The 17,217-nt window shown below is 44.7% G+C and overlaps 3 protein-coding genes across 4 annotated transcripts in view; all 3 read right to left on the bottom strand.

Moving 5' to 3' along the window:
* Window positions 1–64: 64 nt before the first annotated feature.
* The window catches only part of lmod1b (leiomodin 1b (smooth muscle)), a 23,771-nt gene continuing 6,618 nt past the window's right edge, over window positions 65–17,217 (bottom strand). Inside the window, exons 2-6 of the mRNA XM_037251301.1 lie at window positions 4,223–5,747; window positions 3,855–4,095; window positions 1,344–2,629; window positions 968–1,268; window positions 65–804 (exon numbers count right to left, since the gene is read on the bottom strand). Coding sequence (XP_037107196.1) covers window positions 778–804; window positions 968–1,268; window positions 1,344–2,629; window positions 3,855–4,095; window positions 4,223–4,275 — 1,908 coding nt within the window. The 5' untranslated portion in view covers window positions 4,276–5,747 and the 3' untranslated portion in view covers window positions 65–777. The remainder of the gene's footprint in view (window positions 805–967; window positions 1,269–1,343; window positions 2,630–3,854; window positions 4,096–4,222; window positions 5,748–17,217) is intronic.
* Window positions 4,913–9,339, bottom strand: shisa4 (shisa family member 4). Its single transcript, XM_037251314.1, has 5 exons — window positions 9,054–9,339; window positions 8,159–8,336; window positions 7,834–7,970; window positions 7,559–7,750; window positions 4,913–7,469 (listed from the first exon to the last, which is right to left on the bottom strand). The coding sequence occupies exons 1-5, from the start codon at window positions 9,148–9,150 to the stop codon at window positions 7,429–7,431; spliced, it is 645 nt and encodes a 214-aa protein (XP_037107209.1). The 5' UTR covers window positions 9,151–9,339; the 3' UTR covers window positions 4,913–7,428.
* ipo9 (importin 9) overlaps window positions 9,801–17,217 on the bottom strand; it is an 8,198-nt gene continuing 781 nt past the window's right edge. Inside the window, exons 2-24 of one of the 2 annotated variants that reach the window (XM_037251300.1) lie at window positions 16,239–16,300; window positions 16,048–16,134; window positions 15,769–15,970; window positions 15,563–15,651; window positions 15,390–15,476; window positions 15,184–15,303; window positions 14,985–15,085; window positions 14,480–14,538; window positions 14,260–14,411; window positions 14,093–14,191; window positions 13,908–14,014; window positions 13,641–13,780; window positions 13,392–13,551; window positions 13,062–13,288; window positions 12,811–12,959; window positions 12,388–12,516; window positions 12,039–12,314; window positions 11,756–11,922; window positions 11,398–11,531; window positions 11,197–11,316; window positions 11,004–11,117; window positions 10,848–10,924; window positions 9,801–10,478 (exon numbers count right to left, since the gene is read on the bottom strand). In XM_037251300.1, coding sequence (XP_037107195.1) covers window positions 10,368–10,478; window positions 10,848–10,924; window positions 11,004–11,117; window positions 11,197–11,316; window positions 11,398–11,531; window positions 11,756–11,922; window positions 12,039–12,314; window positions 12,388–12,516; window positions 12,811–12,959; window positions 13,062–13,288; window positions 13,392–13,551; window positions 13,641–13,780; window positions 13,908–14,014; window positions 14,093–14,191; window positions 14,260–14,411; window positions 14,480–14,538; window positions 14,985–15,085; window positions 15,184–15,303; window positions 15,390–15,476; window positions 15,563–15,651; window positions 15,769–15,970; window positions 16,048–16,134; window positions 16,239–16,300 — 2,969 coding nt within the window. In that variant the 3' untranslated portion in view covers window positions 9,801–10,367. Of the gene's footprint in view, window positions 10,479–10,847; window positions 10,925–11,003; window positions 11,118–11,196; window positions 11,317–11,397; window positions 11,532–11,755; window positions 11,923–12,038; window positions 12,315–12,387; window positions 12,517–12,810; window positions 12,960–13,061; window positions 13,289–13,391; window positions 13,555–13,640; window positions 13,781–13,907; window positions 14,015–14,092; window positions 14,192–14,259; window positions 14,412–14,479; window positions 14,539–14,984; window positions 15,086–15,183; window positions 15,304–15,389; window positions 15,477–15,562; window positions 15,652–15,768; window positions 15,971–16,047; window positions 16,135–16,238; window positions 16,301–17,217 lie in introns of both variants that reach the window. The other variant, XM_037251299.1, reaches the window with a different exon arrangement.

The raw sequence follows: 17,217 nt of genomic DNA, 5'->3' as shown, positions 1-17,217 counted from the left end.
AATGTTTTATTGACATTCTGAAACATGTTCATATTTTATAATGAATTGCTTTTGTGAGTCAACAGAAACTTAGCAAAGCATTTTATTGAAGATGTACAGGCTTTGTAAGAATGGCGCGTGTCATTGCAAAATGAAAAAAAAATTACACGAAGAGGAAGTGCCACGCAATCCTTGAAGAAAAGACATTCACTCAAAAGTTATCAATTTACGATATCATCCTTAAAAACACATATTGTAGCTGTATTGCATTAACGTTACATACGATTATCAATCACGTTAGCTGGAACCATTCTGTACAACACTTCTAAATTTGTACTTTCTAATCACTGCCATGTAATGATTGCCAAACTAAAACTCCATCGTGGCACTTTTCCAAATCAACTTTGCCTGAGATTTATTGACATGAGACGCATAATCCAAGATGTTCTTTTTCTGTGGTGTATTTTATCTTTCCTTGAAAACCATCAGGCCATCAATTGTAAATGCTAAACATTCTTTGTTGTTTCTATGTTGTTTTAAATCCTTCATTAGTGCAAATAACAAACAACCAGCAAAGAGCGATATGACGGCAAAATGGACGACTTGCAGACACCGTCGTGGGCCCTGTTCTCCACAAGGGTCCTTTTGGTCCAGTATTCCGTCTGACGGAATACGGCGGCCTCGTAGTCAAGACTGTCATACTCGCAAGATGGACCCTCCCCTCCGCCCGAGGGAGGGTTTGTCACCTTGCGGCGAGATGTCTGTTCAACCGTATTCTTAAATTCCAGATGGGAAAACTCACTGCAGCCACTTGGGTATGGGCACCTGTCGGGTGAGGAACCAAAAATCGATGAATGGCCTCGGCACGTTGTTGTTATTCAAATACAGAAATTGACAGACGCAAACAAATTCCCAAACTACCCCACACATAAAAAATCCAAGAAATGCTTTTTCAACCTTAATTTGCATGACTTAATAGCGGTCGTACCTTCTTGAGTTGTTCGATGTTGCTCCCCCTGATGGAGGCAAGCAGCTGGTCCCTGGAGTTCTTTGCCCCGGCACGACCCTTCCCGTCCACGCTCCTCCGCGATACCGGCGTCAAAGAGTTCCTTAAAGAGTCCACTTCTAGCATGAGAGGGGGAGGAGGCGGGGGCCCTCCCATAGGTGGGGGCGGTGGGGGCGGAGCAACCCCGGCTCCCCTCTTGGGGGTCAGCTTGGGTGAAGGGATCGGTGAGGGCATCGGTGATGGTTTGGGGGATGCCTTTGGAGAGTTGAATGTGGTGGAATTCCTGTAAGAGAGAAATCATTTCTTAAACTCAGTCATTACAGCAACATGACAGTTTTCCTAATATTTCGTTACGCACCTCGGGGAGCCTCCAGCACCCAGCTTGGGTACCTCCAGAGTATCCTTCTTGTCGGTTCCGTTACCGGCCTGGGCCTGCTTCTGCTCTTGCAAGCGCCTCTGACGCTGGCGGTCCATGTTCCGACTCAGGATATTGGTGGTGGTCATCCTGGGGCCCGCCAGCTCAAAGTGGTAGCCCAGTTTAAGCAGGGTGGTGTTCTCCTTCAGCACCTTGATCATCTCCATCTCCGTCTTGCCTCCGCAGATGTGCCGCTGGTTCTGGAAGCGCAGCTCGGTGAGGGTGGCGTTGTAGCGCAGCGCCTGGATGAGGGCCAGGATGCCCTTGCCGGTGAGATGGTTGGAGTCCAGATTGATGCTGGTGACGGTGGCATTGTGGCGTAGCGTGTCGGCGACGGCGTACGCCACGTGGTCGTCGGCGCGGCAGTTGGCCAGCGCCACCTTCCTGACGTGGGTGTTGCGGCGCAGCGCCTCGGCCAGCTCGATGAGCGTCTTGGTCTTGATCACCTCCGAGTTGTTGACGTTCAGCTCCACCAAGGACGGGTCGTCACTCCGGACCTGCTCCAGGAGCTCGTCGAACATGCTAGCGTCTTCGTCGGCGGCGTCTTCCTCCTTCGTTTTGGCGGTCGGGGCTACGCAATTAGCGGGTTTTTCCTGGTTGTCCACTTTCTCCTCTTCTGCTTTCTTCTCCAAAGAGTCGCTGTGGTTGAGAAGTTCTTCGCCTTTTCTCGTTCCCTCCTCCTTCTCAGATGCTTGTCGTTGCACTCGACAAGCCGCCTTCTTGTCCTTCTCCTCATCCTGGTGCTTCTTCTCCTCGGGAGTCGGGTTCTCCTGGGATTTGTTTTGCTTCTCCAGCATTTTGGAAACCAGGCCCTGCGTCCTGAAGCTGTCGGATCGCCGCACCCGCTCTCTGCCGCTTTCCTTCTCGCTTTTCTCCCGTAGTCTGGAGATGATGTCCTTGGTCTTGGTGTCTTCCCTCCTCCTGCAGTCGTCCCTACGGGTCTCTTCTTTCTTCTTCTCCTGCAGCTTGGAGATCACGTCCCTTGTTTTGCTCTCTCGGCTCTCTCTTCTGTCTGTCATCCTGCTGTCTTCACATGTCGATTTCTCCTTGCGACTGTCCTTCAGGTCCCCGGAGAGCTGACTTTGCTCCTCTTTCGATGATTCTGGAGCTTTGTCGTCACCGGGTTTGACCTCGTTTTCTCTTCGTCGTTGAACTCCGGTGGCATCGTTGCCCTCCTGGCTTGTCTTCCTCTGGTAATCCTGCTTCCGGCTTTCCTTCTTGGGTTCAGCCTGTGAGAGGAGACAAATATCAGTGTTAGCATCCACAGCTGAACCAAACAGCAAAATGTAACGCCTAGCCTACTGTAGACAAGGATCCATGTTTAGCTTTTTAACTTGGGGTGTAACAAAAAATTATTAAAATCAGGATATTATTTCTCATTTGAAGAACCAAATATTCTTCGTGGTGAGATTTTGATTGATTGTCCCAAAATTGCAGTCTTTGCAATTTTCAACTTGCATTCTCCTGAGGATAATCCAATAATTAGATCTTGAATTAGGTCTACAATAATTAGGTCTTTGATTGCAGAAGTGAAAAGATGCTTAAATGTCTGTCCCGACGATCTGTATTTATATACCTCACTTGGAGCGAACTAAACCACCGCGTCCCTTTACGACCATCCGGCTCGCCATTCGTCTGTAACACAGCATGTGTGTTTATAGCGGCCATCTTCCTCTCTTTTTTTTTTTTTATGGCTCAGGTTTGCCAAGTGTTTAATTTGCGATCCCTGTGGCGAGCCAGGCTAGAGGATGCATCCTTAAAAGGCAGTGAGAGTAGGAGCGATCAACCGAGGAATCCCACCAGGGCCAGGGATTAAGCAGCCGTACACCCAACGGAGTACATAAAAACTCCTTGACAGCGGATCGCTTCGAATCAAATCAAACAAAATGACATTTAAAGAAATATCATCTCTCAAAAGGAGGTTCTTGCTTGCGAGGAGTTGAATGTCAAATGTAATCAGGCCTCGGTGGGATAAACAATATTTTTGGCAGCCCCAATGAGGAGCTGATGGATCCAGCTGGCCTCTTGCTTCAATCCGCTCTCACAAACAAGCTCATTTGATCTCAATGTTACATTCATCGTCCCATTTTCTATATGGTCTGTTAGGGTCATGAGGTAGCTGGAGCATCTCCCAGATGACTTTTGGCAAGTGAAGTGGGATCCACCCTGCTTTGGCTGCCAGCCAAAACTACAGGTCACATATTGACAACTAACCACTGATGCCGCCTGACTTTTAACCAGAGAAGTAGAATCCACCTCCAGTCACAGGGCACATAGAAAAAAAACTTTGTAGATGAGCTAGAGAGAGAAGTGGGGTATGACTTCAACTGGAAGTCAGCTCTAGTCAGGTTTTCAAAGACTGGAGCTGAGACTCAAACCCATGACCTGAAATGTGAGGCAGACAGGCCAACCACTAACACACCGTGCTGCCACATTTCCCATGCAAGACTTTACCTGGAGTGTGTACTCGTTGCGGCAACTTTTGGCGTCCTGGTGGTTGTTCTTGCCTGTGGCGGGCCCGGGTTGAAGGGTCACCTCGCCGTCATCCGGGTTAATGTCAGGCACCTTCATCATGTCCTTCTCCAGCTCCTTCATCTCTTCCGGGGAGAGCGTTGACAGCAAGGTGTCCAGGTCCGGGTCCTCGCTCACCTGTCGCCCCATCCGGGTCAGGCCTCTCACCTTCCGTCTGGACATACTTAGATTGCGTTTGAAATTTAAAATAAAAAAATAAAAAAATCTGGGTCAAGATATCAAGCAACTTTGTGGCAAAATATTTCCATAGGTCCCAGAAAGAGCGTGGCGTGGATCTCGGTCTGACTCACATGCTTGCAGAGAGGGCGGCCAGTGACAGAAAGCTGCTGAGAGGCTGGGACATTCCTTGGAATCCTGGGAAAGTGCATGTCCATGTTTAGAGGACGGCACGCTCCTTTAAAGGGAATGGGAAGGGCTGCAGTTTATTGAGGTGCCAGATGAGAGTGTACACACAATTACTGTTATTACACCACTGCTATTTTTGTTCATTACTGGTTTCCTTTTTTTTTTTGGAGGGGTGATCAATAACATTTGGGAATGAGCAACAGCTATAAACACAAGTTTAATTTGTTGCACGACCAGCTCGTATCTCACAACATTTATATCTCAAATTGTCTTGTGCCTTTGAAATGAACTGAAATATTTACCCATTCGAGCGTCTTAAATAAGACCAATAAAAAATGTGTAATGTGTTTTTTAAAAAATAAAATGGAATTTAAAGAGGCAAATTGTTCATACCATATTTTATGCTTCATTTGAACAGTGCTTGGTCTCATTGACACATTTTCTCCTAATAGTGGTGAATAACACTTCATAAATGCAAATATATTTTAAAACATACAATACGTAATGGTCAGAATCAATATTTATGTTCATTCGAGTAAAAGGTGGACAATGGTCAAAGTATGACCACTTAGAGGTGCCAATAAACACAATTCACAGGTTCTTTATAATCCGAATAAAACAAGACACGGAAAACATACATTCCAAAGTTAAATTTTATGTCATTAGAAATAAAATCTCTTCACTCATATTATACATTACAATTACAAAACATTAAATTTTAGTTGTTTTCAAACTCATAGTTAAGTTTAATTAGACACACGGGATCAAGAGGAAGAAGGAAAAAAACAACAAAAAACAGAGGAATTCCAAAGAGGAAAGCGTTCAAACATTTCCAGTGTGCTTTACGATGGCTCATTAACTTCCGACACAACACGGTTTTCTCTCACCGCCTTAAATACAAACAAAGCTCAATCGCATGAGTGGAGACATGAATAGGAGAGGAAAAAGCAGTTTGTCTAACAAACGAAGGGGGGGGTCAAACTTTTTAGATAATTGATCCAATAGCCAACTAGACATCACTTTTATTATATTGGAAAGCTAAGAGTAATGACAGGATATTATTTTGAAAAATAATCTTGTTAAAAGACCAAAAGGCAGATGAGGAATGGGATTACAAAACTTCCAGTCTGAAAATATCACTTCCTATTTTTTCCCCCTTTTGCAACACTTGTCACTTTGAGCCTTGCAGCGTAAATCCAGCTTTAGTTTCATGGCGAGAGTGAGGCGGGATGTTGGGTATCCAGTTCAAAATTTCAAAGCAGCATTACCGACCAAAAACTCCCCTGACCTGATGTTTCACCAGAACTAATAATAATTTGAACAAGAAATATTCAACATGGACATCACGCTAACACATCAACGTAAATGTAGTTCTACTTCGTTTTGGAAAAGGAGAAAAGCAACAAAGTGGAGAACATGCCGACGTTGGTACAAAGTGCAGCTAATAGGAATGCTAGCTTAGCGAGAGAACTCAAAATTTATTAGGTATTCCGTATGTATCGTCATAGCAGCGCCACACTGGAAAGAAAACACTACAGCAGTTTAAAGGTCACAATTTCACATTTTGTTACTTTGGTTTTGAAAAACCAGTACTTTTTATTCCACAGAGGGAAAACCCTGAATTTATTCTCGTTTTTCCTCGTAAATGTTAAGACTTGTTCTTGTGATATTCTTGTGACATCACAACTTCTGATATTATCGTTCACGACAAATGACAACTTAAAAGTTTTTTGGGGGAAATGACTGAGTAAAAAACTACAACTCCAAACTGAAATTAGTCGTAACATTTTCTGGAATAGTTTTGAACTAAATCTAGTAGTCCACACATGAACTTTTTGCATCATGTGTGGACATATAAAATTAAAACTTGTCTGGAACTTCTATGTAGTTCCTTGTAAAATTAAAAACGTTCTTGTGCTACTCTTGTAGATTTTACAACCTAACATTTTGTTCACGGTAATATTTCTACTTTTTGTTGAACTGAGTTTTTGGTGTAATTGTACAATTTGTGTTGAAAACACTTTTCGCTCGCCACCTAAAATGATTTCAAGGGAAATTGTGACTTCTCTCATAACATTCCAACATTGTTTATATGACGTTTCTAAAATGACCTTGTACTATTCCAATGCATATTTCCTTCAAGTGAATGACCATGTTTCTGGTCATAGTAAAACCCGTAATAGAATTAACTATTCAATATACATATATATAATATTACATATATAATATTACTATTTCCAGTTCAATGACAATCTTTCTCATAGTACAAAAGTACATTTTCCCCCCCAGTAACTTTACCAGATTTTTCTTTTCATATTAACGGAATTCTCATAATGCATCTTATTTGAGATTATTTTGAGGACCACAATTTTACAACAAAAATAAATAAACCTCAGAACGTTTGTGACTTCATCCCTCACTGGCTTTCTTCACTTAAAATGACAACTTCCCCCAACAGTTGTCTTGCTCATGTACAACCTGTATCTGGTAATATTAGCTTAATTCTCATATAAAATATATATATTTTCCGACTTGTTCTTTTTTTAGCATGGCACTTAAAACTTTGCTTTGTACTAAATACACATAGCCATTATTCTAGAATCAAACATGCACCGCTTGCACGGAAATTGCAAGTTTTGCTCATAGTAAAAACCAATAGGAAAAAAAAACATAAACAATCATACTTGTGGATCAGTCACAGTGTGTTACCTCATGCCATATTAAGACTACTTGAAGCAAGTGTATTTGGGGAAAGGAGAAATGAAAAATAAAACATGATGGGATGACAAAATGTACATACCTCTGAACCCAATAGTGTTGTAGAATGAATCCTTTCCATTGGGATTTACGGTGGCTTTCGCCAAAGAACGAATCTTTTAAATGGCTGACCACACTGTGCTAACATGCTCGCACACTTGCCAAATGGAGGAGAACACAAGTGAAAAGAATGTTGTTAGATTTTAAGTAAACTATTATATAAGTATAATTTTTATGCTGGATGAACACACTGAAGTATTTGTTTGTTGAGGTGTGTGAGAAATGCTGCCGCCTGTCACTCTTTTAAAACAGTCTTTTCTCCCCCATTGCTGCTACTGACCACATTTCATGAATGAGTGCGTGCAAGTGCGAGTTTGCCAGTGTTTTTAGCTGATCAGTGACCAGGATATTGTGGAGGAGAGTACGGTGGAGGGGCTGAAAAAGAAAGAAAACATTTACAATCAGGTCAGAAGCATCCATTTGAAGTTATGTGAGGTGCCATACTACGAGGTGTCAATGATTACCTTGGCTGTAAGCAGGATCCATATTGGGATGGGGATATTGTCCGGGCTGCATCATGGGATACTGTGGAGGCATGCCTGGGTACTGAGGCGCCATGGGATAGCCCGCATGCGGATAATCAGACGGCCCGAGTGGTTTCCCGTAGGCGTCGTAGAGAGGCTCAACGGGGTAGCTGGCCATCGGGATGTGCTGGGCTGGGGGGCCAAAGATGTTCGCATTGTGGCATGAGGGAAGTCTACTGCTTTTAGGTGGATTCGTTTAAAATAGAAAATCTTACGCTCATAAGGAGTCCTGCCCCGCTGTTGCCTTCTCTGGTAGAGATAACAGCAGGAACACATGAAGCAGCACACCATGGTGGCGATGATGACCACGAAGAGCAGGATGGACGAGGCGATGCCAGCTAATGTCGTTGGACTGAAAAGAGCCAAACGACACACGTGGAACAACACAGTAAGCACCCTGCATATTTGTAGTAGCTACCATATGGTTGTCACTTGCGTTAAAAAGTACATGTGCGTAATATCCGATGTTTATGTTTACAAAAGGAGACGAAGGATCACAGTTCAACTCTGGCAGTTCATTAAACAAAATGCCGCGCCGACCTGAACTGGAAGAGCATGCAGCGCTTCTGTTCGCGTTCTGTGATCATCTTGAAGGCGTCGAGGCAACAGTAGCGCCGCTGACAGTTCCCGCAGCAGAAAGTAATGAGAGGGCAGTCGAAGCCGTTGTGCCACGTGCCATTCTTGTCCACGTACCACAGGCAGTCTTCATTGGCTCCCACTACAGACAAAGATGCAAATGCAATGTTATAGGAGAGGTATTTGGTTGATTATGATGGCGCAAAACTGCTCTATGCCAAACTAAGAACAGGATGTTGAGATTGAAATGTTTTCTCTTAAAAGCAGCAAGAACTGGCGTCCCCACATTGTCTGTAACTGTCAGAGAAAGTGTAGTCACAGCAACCGTTTCTATAGAAACAAAACGCTGGTTTTGCTGTACCTAGTTCCTTCCACATTTCACTCAAATGATCATGGGGCGTAGGAATAAGGTAAACAGAAAAACTTGCTGATTCATGACTCAATGCATTTTGAAATGGACACAAATATGTAACGACATGCTAATGAAGAGCTTATGTGCTACCTTACATCATTAGTACACAAAATACAAAAACGCCGGATGAACTTGCAATTTGATCAGTTTGTACCAATCTCAATATGGCGACCATTTATTTGCGTCAGTGATGCTATAAGTACCCGGATGTTGAATTCTGTGATTTTATGTTACTTAACCAAACACTGTTTTAAAGCCCAAAAACGCGATAATTGCTTTGGGAAAAAAATGTTTGCACGCGTGGATATATGCATATACACACACGCAACTCAGATAACACTGTCTACGCGCATATGTACACCCGAAATAACGGAACGGGTAACTTTTGTTATCAATCATTGGCCGCGGCGTGGCCTAAACGACAAGGGATTATCTTCAAAATCTTACCCGGAGAAGAGAAGAAGACGACGGCTAGTATCGCTAATAACACGGTCGCTGTAGTCGACGTCGCCACTGATGAGCTTGTTCCCGCGTGAAACCCCATTGCCGTCCCTTCTTCTGGAGCGAGGCGATACAAAAACGACTTGACTTCACGGTTGTCACATATGACCTGAGCTTGGAAGGAAAGACAACACGCGTCGGCACGACTCGTGGTTTATCCGTCCAAAATGACACACAAGCCGACTGTGACGTCGTTCGACCCTTCTCGGATGCTGACGGTGCGTTCAAGTGCTCCGCAGAAAATGTCGGAATTCCCGACATTCATAATACAACGGGGTTTTCAATCCAGAATGCGAGATGGTTTAATATAGTGACAAAACACTGATATCAAAATTTCTGTATTTTATTATTTTCTGAAAATATTGTGGACATTTTAATTGGTGCTTTACTGTAAAACGTCAATAAATACAAATGTTTGTCGAATGCGAATGGGCAGTGAGCGCAAGGCAGTCTAGAATCTAGATGTGGGACATATAATTATGTTGAGTGAGGATTTAAGAGATTTACATTCTCAAACAGTGGGATTTACGACCAAAATTACAATATTTGTTCCACGTTTACCAACCAGATCAAACAACCAATAAAACAGTTTGTCATCAGCTGCTTTCCTTTGACCTTACTGTTACGCAACAGTGTCAAAATAAACATGCATATTTATAGCCTTTGAAAGTGAAATATAAACCTGGAAAAAACCTTTCAGACTTTTATTTAGAAATATTTTTTTAATACCCGCATTTGTGTGGCCACAAGGAAACAAAAAGTCTGGTAATCACCATGGAAACAGTGACAAAAAAGCCACAGTAATGCAGAGACATGAGTGCACTAAGAGCTTTACATTGCATGATAAGAAAGTCACTATTTCCTGGGAGAATAAGGCCTCCAATCATAAAGAACAGGAAGATATGTTTCCTCTTTTGTTGGGTGGAGGTGATTCTGTCTGTATTTCTCACAAATAAAAACAGAAAGCATTATACACAGAACTTGGCAAGCAGTTCATCTGTCACAGTTCACCTGGCCCATCGTGGAAGCTTTGACCTCCCATTTGAGCCTCACGTTCAGTCTCTTGCGTGTCAGAGACAAAGTCCTTTTTACAAGTGTGTAGAACCAGGCCGTCAGAGGGAAGTGAGCTTCCATCTTTTCACTCTGCCGTCAGCATGATCGTCATTCTTTTTCCCAGGGCGATTGACGCTGTGAGCGTCAATGATGAGACGACAGGGAAGAGGAAAGCAGGAAAGGTAGCAGGGAAGAAATCAGCAGGGGCTAGAGACCTATAGACTGCAGTGTTTGTCTCTCATTGTTGTTGAGGTGGCCTGAGAACATGCTGTAGCACGGCTGATGAGCAAACTGGGTCAGGAAGTCGGTCAGGTATGCCTAGGCGGAAAAACAGGAAGCGTATTAAGTATTCAAAAATTTCATTATGTATGTCATAGTAACAGTTGCTATGCTAGTGTTCATGGTTGCAAAATACTGGACACTAACTGGTGGATTGTTGTCCGTCTGAGTAGCGTAATGTACAATAATCACAGCTGTAAACCAACATGGTGTTTATAACATCATTCTTATTTTGATTGTGTCAAAACCTCATTTTTGAAACAAAGGTCACTGTGACTCAAACATTTTTTTTTTTTAAACATATAAACGTTGCAGGCCAGCTGACTTTTGGAGATAGGCAGAAACTCCAGTCTTTAATGAGCAATCAAAAGTGGGACCAAACACAAGCTTTAATGCTTTTGGATGTACCTGCAGGTCAATCTGATCTAAGGGATCATTTAAGGCATCGGGATCGTCGTCGTCCTCATCGTCATAATAGTCATCATCTGAAAGAGAGAATGGTGCATGTACAAGACACAGTCATCAAGGAAATAATACCCAGGACAATGTATGTGTTGTGTATACCATATTTGTTGGAGGAAATGAGGTCTGATATCAGCTGCCCTGCCAGCCCTTCTTCATCCTCCTCCTCCTCCTCCTCATCTCCATCCTCCTCCTCCTCACACATGCTGTTGGAGTCTAAGACCAAACACAAAATGGTGACATAGGCTGGATTGAACCAACATCGGCGACAACAATCCAGAGTCTCGCTGGTTACCTTGGGTCCAGTCAGCTGGGTTGGCACGGCTAGCGTTAGCCTCCACGACGGTCGACAGCTCATTGATGATCAGTTTAAAGATTTTCACCAGCAAAGGAATGTTGGTCCAGCGCTCCGGGTCTGCCAGGGAGCATTCAAAGCAATTCATCAAGAACAAGTCTCGCTTCAAAGCCAAGCTTTTTGCATTGTATGGTGTCTTACTTTTAGCCGTCTTGGAGCGAGTGCGGATGCCTTCTGCGGGGTTGTAGATCTCTTCGCCCTTCACCATGATGTCCTGGAGACGTTTGTCGTCTGAGTTGAGGCTGTACTGCAGAAGTTTACAAAGAGCCACCGTGCTGCAGAAAACACAACATAACCAACATAAATATCGCTGGCGGCGGGCACAGTCCTTGTTCCGGAAGAAAAAGAGAAAGTTAGATTTGCTGATCCTTCTGCTTTGAAGTTGAAGTTTTGGTTTGATTTATTGGGCATTATCTTTCCAAAACTGGAAGTTGAGCTGCCAGGTTTTGGGCCAACTGTCTCTGAAGGTTGCACAGTGTAGCGTGAAAGTAGTCCTGACCTGACTTTCCCCTCGTACTGTCCATAGAAGAGGTGCTGCCTGCTCATCCACTCGGTCATGACAAACTCCAGAGCGGGTTTTCCCGTGGGGCCGGGCAAGCTGCAGAGGAAGTCCAATAGGGGCTCCAGTTGGGAGTGAACCAGGTGGGCAAACACCATAATAAGAGACTGCAGAGAGAGCCACAGAAAGACCGAGGAGAAAACGTTCATCAAGGCCATTCTTTTTTTTGGAGGGGGGGCTTAAAATTCTGCATTACACTTCAAAAAAATGTTCCTTCGCTTACCTGCATGACACTCAGAGTCTCCGCTTGCTGCATCTTGCTGAGGATGGCTCGCAGAATCTGGTCCAGCTGCTCGCCGAGCTGTGTGCCGGCCCGGGAGATGAGCGTGGAGACCAGCCTTCCGACGAATATGGCCGTAAACTCCGAAGTCCTGGGGTCCAGCAGCAGGTTGACCACCTGCATGACGTACCACACGCCGCTGTTGCCCTGGTCGTCACGCCACTGCGCTATTTGCTCCAAGGCGACCGAGACGTACGCCCGCAAACACTCGCCTCCGTTCTGCAGAAACAAAGAAGCCATTTTGCTCGCACAGGTCCAATAAATTGGCAGCTGGAAATCTTGCTTTGTTTACCTGCATGACAGTGTTGTCGTCGGTGCGTAAAGTGCACTGTGCCATTACGGGGAATGCCTGACACACCAGCATCTCGGAAAGAGGCGGTTTTGTGTTGCGCACGACCGTGGTCAAGGTGTCAATAGCCGTCTGTAACGTACACCACAATATAAGTCAAAGAAGCGTTTGAAACATATAGAAAAAAACATTTTTCCATGAGTGAGATTTTGAGCAGCAACTTTTGCTCACTTTGCTTTGGATTCGAATGTTTTCAGCTGTTTTGTTTGTAAATGATTTTAGGTGTTGTGCTTTTGATTGTGTGAAAGAGCACATTTGGTTACCTTGTGTAAAAAATGTGCCATATAAATACATTTGACTTGCCTAAAGTTTCAATCAAAAGAACACTTTAAAATATTAGTATCATTGCACGTCTTGCAAACTTACAGCACAGAGTCCAGTCGGGATTTTGTCGGCAGGGGCCTGCATGATGCTGACCAACGTGGGGATGAGGCGTATCTGCATGGGTCCCTGACAGCCTTCGATCTGAGACAGTTCCTTGAAGATGCCCTGAGCCAGCGACGCCACCACCGGGTCTGAGAACAGCAAAATGAAATACTGTGTACACGTGTAGCAGTCATTCTGTTTTCCACTTAATGTCTTTAACCATGTGAGGTACCATGTGTGAGGAGGCTCACCATTGCTGTACTTGAGGAATACGGCGATGGTGAGGGGGCAGATTTTGTTCTCTGCGCTGGTGGTGAAGGCCGGGTCAAAGGTGCACACAATGCACAGCGTCTCCATGACCAGCGCCAGTACCTCGGAGTTGAACTGCGTTGCTAGCTGGACCAGCCCTTCCAGGATGCTGGGAAGGTAAGGCTGCAGGATATGCGTGTTCTCGGATAGCTTCAGCTGGTCGCAATACCTGGAGGAGAGGTAATACATTTTATTCATTAAGTGGCCCAATTTTGATGTGGCTCTGAATATCAGAGTGTAATTGCGTGTAAAAACCACTGAACGGCACTCACCCCCAGATGGCCCTGACTGAAGATACGCGCACTGATGGGGGCTGGCTGTCATGGAGACCGCTCACTGTGGCCTGCAGGAACTGCTGGATGAGCTCAGGAGACATGGCAGCGGTGAAGCGACTGGCCGCCCACAGAGCACGACCGAGGAGGAACGGCGACACCGCTGGTTGAGAGGAAAACAGGAAAGAGAACGGGATGATGTTTTCGTCAAGCCAAAAAAAAAAGATGGTCAAAGTGAGTCAGACTCACCTGCCAAGTTGAGGTCAGCCAAGACGACACCGGCCAAAAAGCCATGCATGTCAAATTGGATGCGGCCGTTTTTCACGTTTTCTGTGATGATGCTTTTGACCGAGCCGAGTGCTAGCATGCAAGCCTCGTGGATCTTCCACCTGTATAGGCAAACAAGAACACCCAGAAATCATAAAAATAGTCAACTTTTCACTATCAGGATCCTACATAAACAAAACTTCACATCCACGCCTATTAAAAACATCATCCCACACATAAGAGCCTTACCAATGCTGATTGCCGCTGTTTTTGGCTTGCTCCGCCTCCTGAAGGTGTCTGGTGGCTGCCGCCGCCAACGCCGCAGCGCTCTCATTCTGGAACTCGGCAGCAACAGCCTGCGGGCAAGGTTTAAATTCAACCAGCGGGAAACACACGGGTTCCCATTATTTATGAAGAGCGCCATTTCATCCCACCAGCAGCAGGTCCTGAGCAGAGATCCTAACGGTGTAGGACAGGGTGTCGTCGTCCTCATCCTCCACAAACTGGTGAGGGTTGGAGGACCACACTTTGATCTGGGTGAAGGCAAAGCAATCAGTACCGAGTGACAAGGACGTGGCTCCACCCACACGTCACGTCTCACCTGGTCCTCCGTCATTTGCATGTAGAGAATGATGTAATAGATGAGCTCGGGCAGCGCCTTCTTCACCGTGCTCTTAAACTTGTTCTTCTCCATTAGCGTGTGCACAAAATCAAAGATGCTGAAGACCAGATTCTCAAAGCCTAACACTTCACCTGCAATAGTCAGCAACAGCCCATGAGAAGATGTTCTGGAGGATATTGCGCTTTGTGGTCAGTCTCACCGTCTGAGTCAATAGGATTGTCCACTTCCTCTGTGTAGTTGACTTCCGTTCTGACATAAGTGGGCATGTTAGTTAAGGAATCTTTAGCAGATGAAGAAACTTCAAATCTAGTTTGTTATAGCGTTGCAATTAAAATGATAGGATTTCTTTTTCCATCAATGGTTCTCAACTGTTGCTACAAGAGGATCTTTATTTTGCTATTGTAGGCATGACTAGGCATGGGCCAGTTTGACAGTTTACCGTGGTTAAAAAAAAAAACGGTCAAGGTTTCAATAACAGATAAAACTCTGTCACCGGCCCACTTCTCGGCTGGGTAGGAGTGAGCCGTTTCACCCACAGAAGAGGGAGAGTGAGGGAGCGAGACGAAAGAGCGACGTAAACTCCAGCATACACAAATGTTTTTTTTTTTTGGTCTGATAATTAATGAACTGAATGTAAGCATTTTTTTGTTCCTTTCCATCTACCAAGCAAACTATTCTCCCACAAATCTGCTCAAAAAGGATATAAAGCTGCACTTTCAGTGAGTGTATTCCAAACGATGGGCAAAATCTGCTGCATGGAAGACACCATGGGCTTTGGGAAGTTCTGAACTAATGCCGTTATTGCCTGTGAGAAGATGTCGAGCTCGTGGTTTGCATCACTGACAACACGTAAACACGTTCATGGCTCTATTTGCAACCACCCCGTGTATGATTATATTTTACCTTGAGGACCTCCATCTTCAGGCCGCTGTCTGATGAGGGTCCGTCTGGCATCTGCAGGGCTTGCACAAATGCTTCTGTGAACTGCTGCACGACGGGAAAGATCAAGGCTTTGGCTGCACCCTGAGAACGCACAGGCAAAACATTGAGGGATAGTTGGCTGATTTTCAAGTAGTGCAAATTATTTTCAATTCTGAAAATGCCCTCACCTTTTCAAGCTCCTCAATAGCGCAAATGAGGTTGGCACAGGTGGTGAAGATCTCCACGGCTCTGGAACGGGTACGAATGCTGTACACCTGTCAGAAAGAAATACCAAGACAAATTCATTCACACATGGAGCCAGTTAGATTTGTGGTGGTGTAACGGCAAAATGCGTGGTTACCTCAGCCATGGTGAAGATCTTGTACATCTCAGGTAAGATGACGGGAGCCACCAACGGCATTTGTGTGTCCGTCACTTCCCGAGTGAATTCTGGAGACGCACAACAACACAAAAATAAATGTAACCTGACAAAATTGTTGTGTTTTTTTCTTACATTATAGACAGTACCTCTCTGTAAGTGCTGTGTGATCATTCTTGTGAGCGTACCTGTTAGGACCCTCATGGCCCCGTGCACGGCACTGACGTCGCCGCTGACCAACATTTCCATGAGTAGGGTAAAGAGCTGCGGCCAGGCCTCAGGCCAGTCCCAGTGGGCGATGCCGGACACGGCGTACGCCACGCTGGAGCGCACCTTGCTGATGGATTCACGCAAACCACTTGGCAGCAAACTCCTGATGGCTGCTTTGGCCTACAGAGGCAAGGGAAGAAAGATTTATGAGTGGGCTATTGACTTATACTGGCACAGATACGGGATCTAGTTGGTACCTGGTCGGTGGTTTCGGGGGGGCGGAACTTCTCCGAGTGGGAGCACCAGTGAGTTTCAACATACTGCTTCAGGATGACGGAAGCTAACTGAGAACAAGGTGAGACAGGTTGCGTGGTCAGGAGCTAAAATGCAGCTGAAAAACTGTAGATTCATTTGGATGTGAAGCGCGTCCATCTTCACGCCAACTCACTTGGCGGATGGCGAGCGCTCCTTGAGGGTCGACTGTGAGTTCTGCCAGGTGGACGCCAAACTCTAAATGAGGGAAATAAAAAGAATAAAAACTACACAATATTTGACAAATATCCCAAATATTCATGCATCTATAAAAAACGAGATGCCCAAAAACATTTAGAAAAAATATGCAGGAACAGGTACGTGTTTGTTTGTAGATGATATTGTCACCTAACACTCGCAGTGTTTAGTAATAAGCGTATCCACAAAAGCATCTGTTTGGTAAAAACTTGAAAAATAATAAAAAAAAGTAATTGCAACATACATATATTTTATTAAAGTGGCAAATTACAGCTTGATGGTTATTATTGCGAGAGTCCAAGATCATAACAGCGGCTTTCATCCCAAAATGACATGAGGCTGGGGTGGACAATGTTCCTGCTGACAAGTGGGGGGCCCGCTGAGAGGGTCCACTTCAAATGCTGTACCAACTAACATGAAAATCGCAGACAATGGACACACGCAAAATGCTGTGAGCCCCCGTTACTGTAACCGCTCTTTTCAAGTGACAATTGTTTTGTTGAGGCTGCTGTTTTGGCTCGGCCGTAACAGAGCAGTCATAGCAGAGGTGAGCCAATCGAAATGAATTGAGCAGAACCCGTGTGCGAGGAGGATACATCTTGTGAATATAACCCTTATCTGATTTAATAAGCTACTCCATCAGTCATCACATCAATTACATCTGAGCTTTCACTGCATCTATTACTGAATCACCTGTTGTAATCTCTATTACAGCTGGCATTCACTTTCCCTTTACTTCATGTAACATTTTGTTGAGTGACGCATCATATTCAAACCAGAGCGGTAGAGAAGCACCTCTACCTTGGTCAAATGAGACGTAAGGGTTTGTTCACTAGTAGTGACAGATAAGATTGCTTGAGAATCTGCCACCCGGAAGTGTGTGTGTGCGTGACGTCATGCTGAAAAGGTCTATTGGA

Source organism: Syngnathus acus, chromosome 5, assembly GCF_901709675.1.
Source record: "Syngnathus acus chromosome 5, fSynAcu1.2, whole genome shotgun sequence".
In the NCBI taxonomy this organism is placed as follows: Eukaryota; Metazoa; Chordata; class Actinopteri; order Syngnathiformes; family Syngnathidae; genus Syngnathus; species Syngnathus acus.
This window is presented reverse-complemented; position numbering and strand designations above follow the sequence as displayed.

Bases quoted from the DNA above. Each gene is read 5' to 3' on its own strand.
- shisa4 (XM_037251314.1), bottom strand. From the start codon at position 9,150: ATGGGGTTTCACGCGGGAACAAGCTCATCAGTGGCGACGTCGACTACA. The intron at 7,971-8,158 runs GTCGGCGCGGCA...GGCTCTTTTCAG, and splicing joins TGCATGCTCTTCCAGTTCAG to TCCAACGACATTAGCTGGCA. The intron at 7,751-7,833 runs GTAAGATTTTCT...TTGGCCCCCCAG, and splicing joins GGGCAGGACTCCTTATGAGC to CCCAGCACATCCCGATGGCC.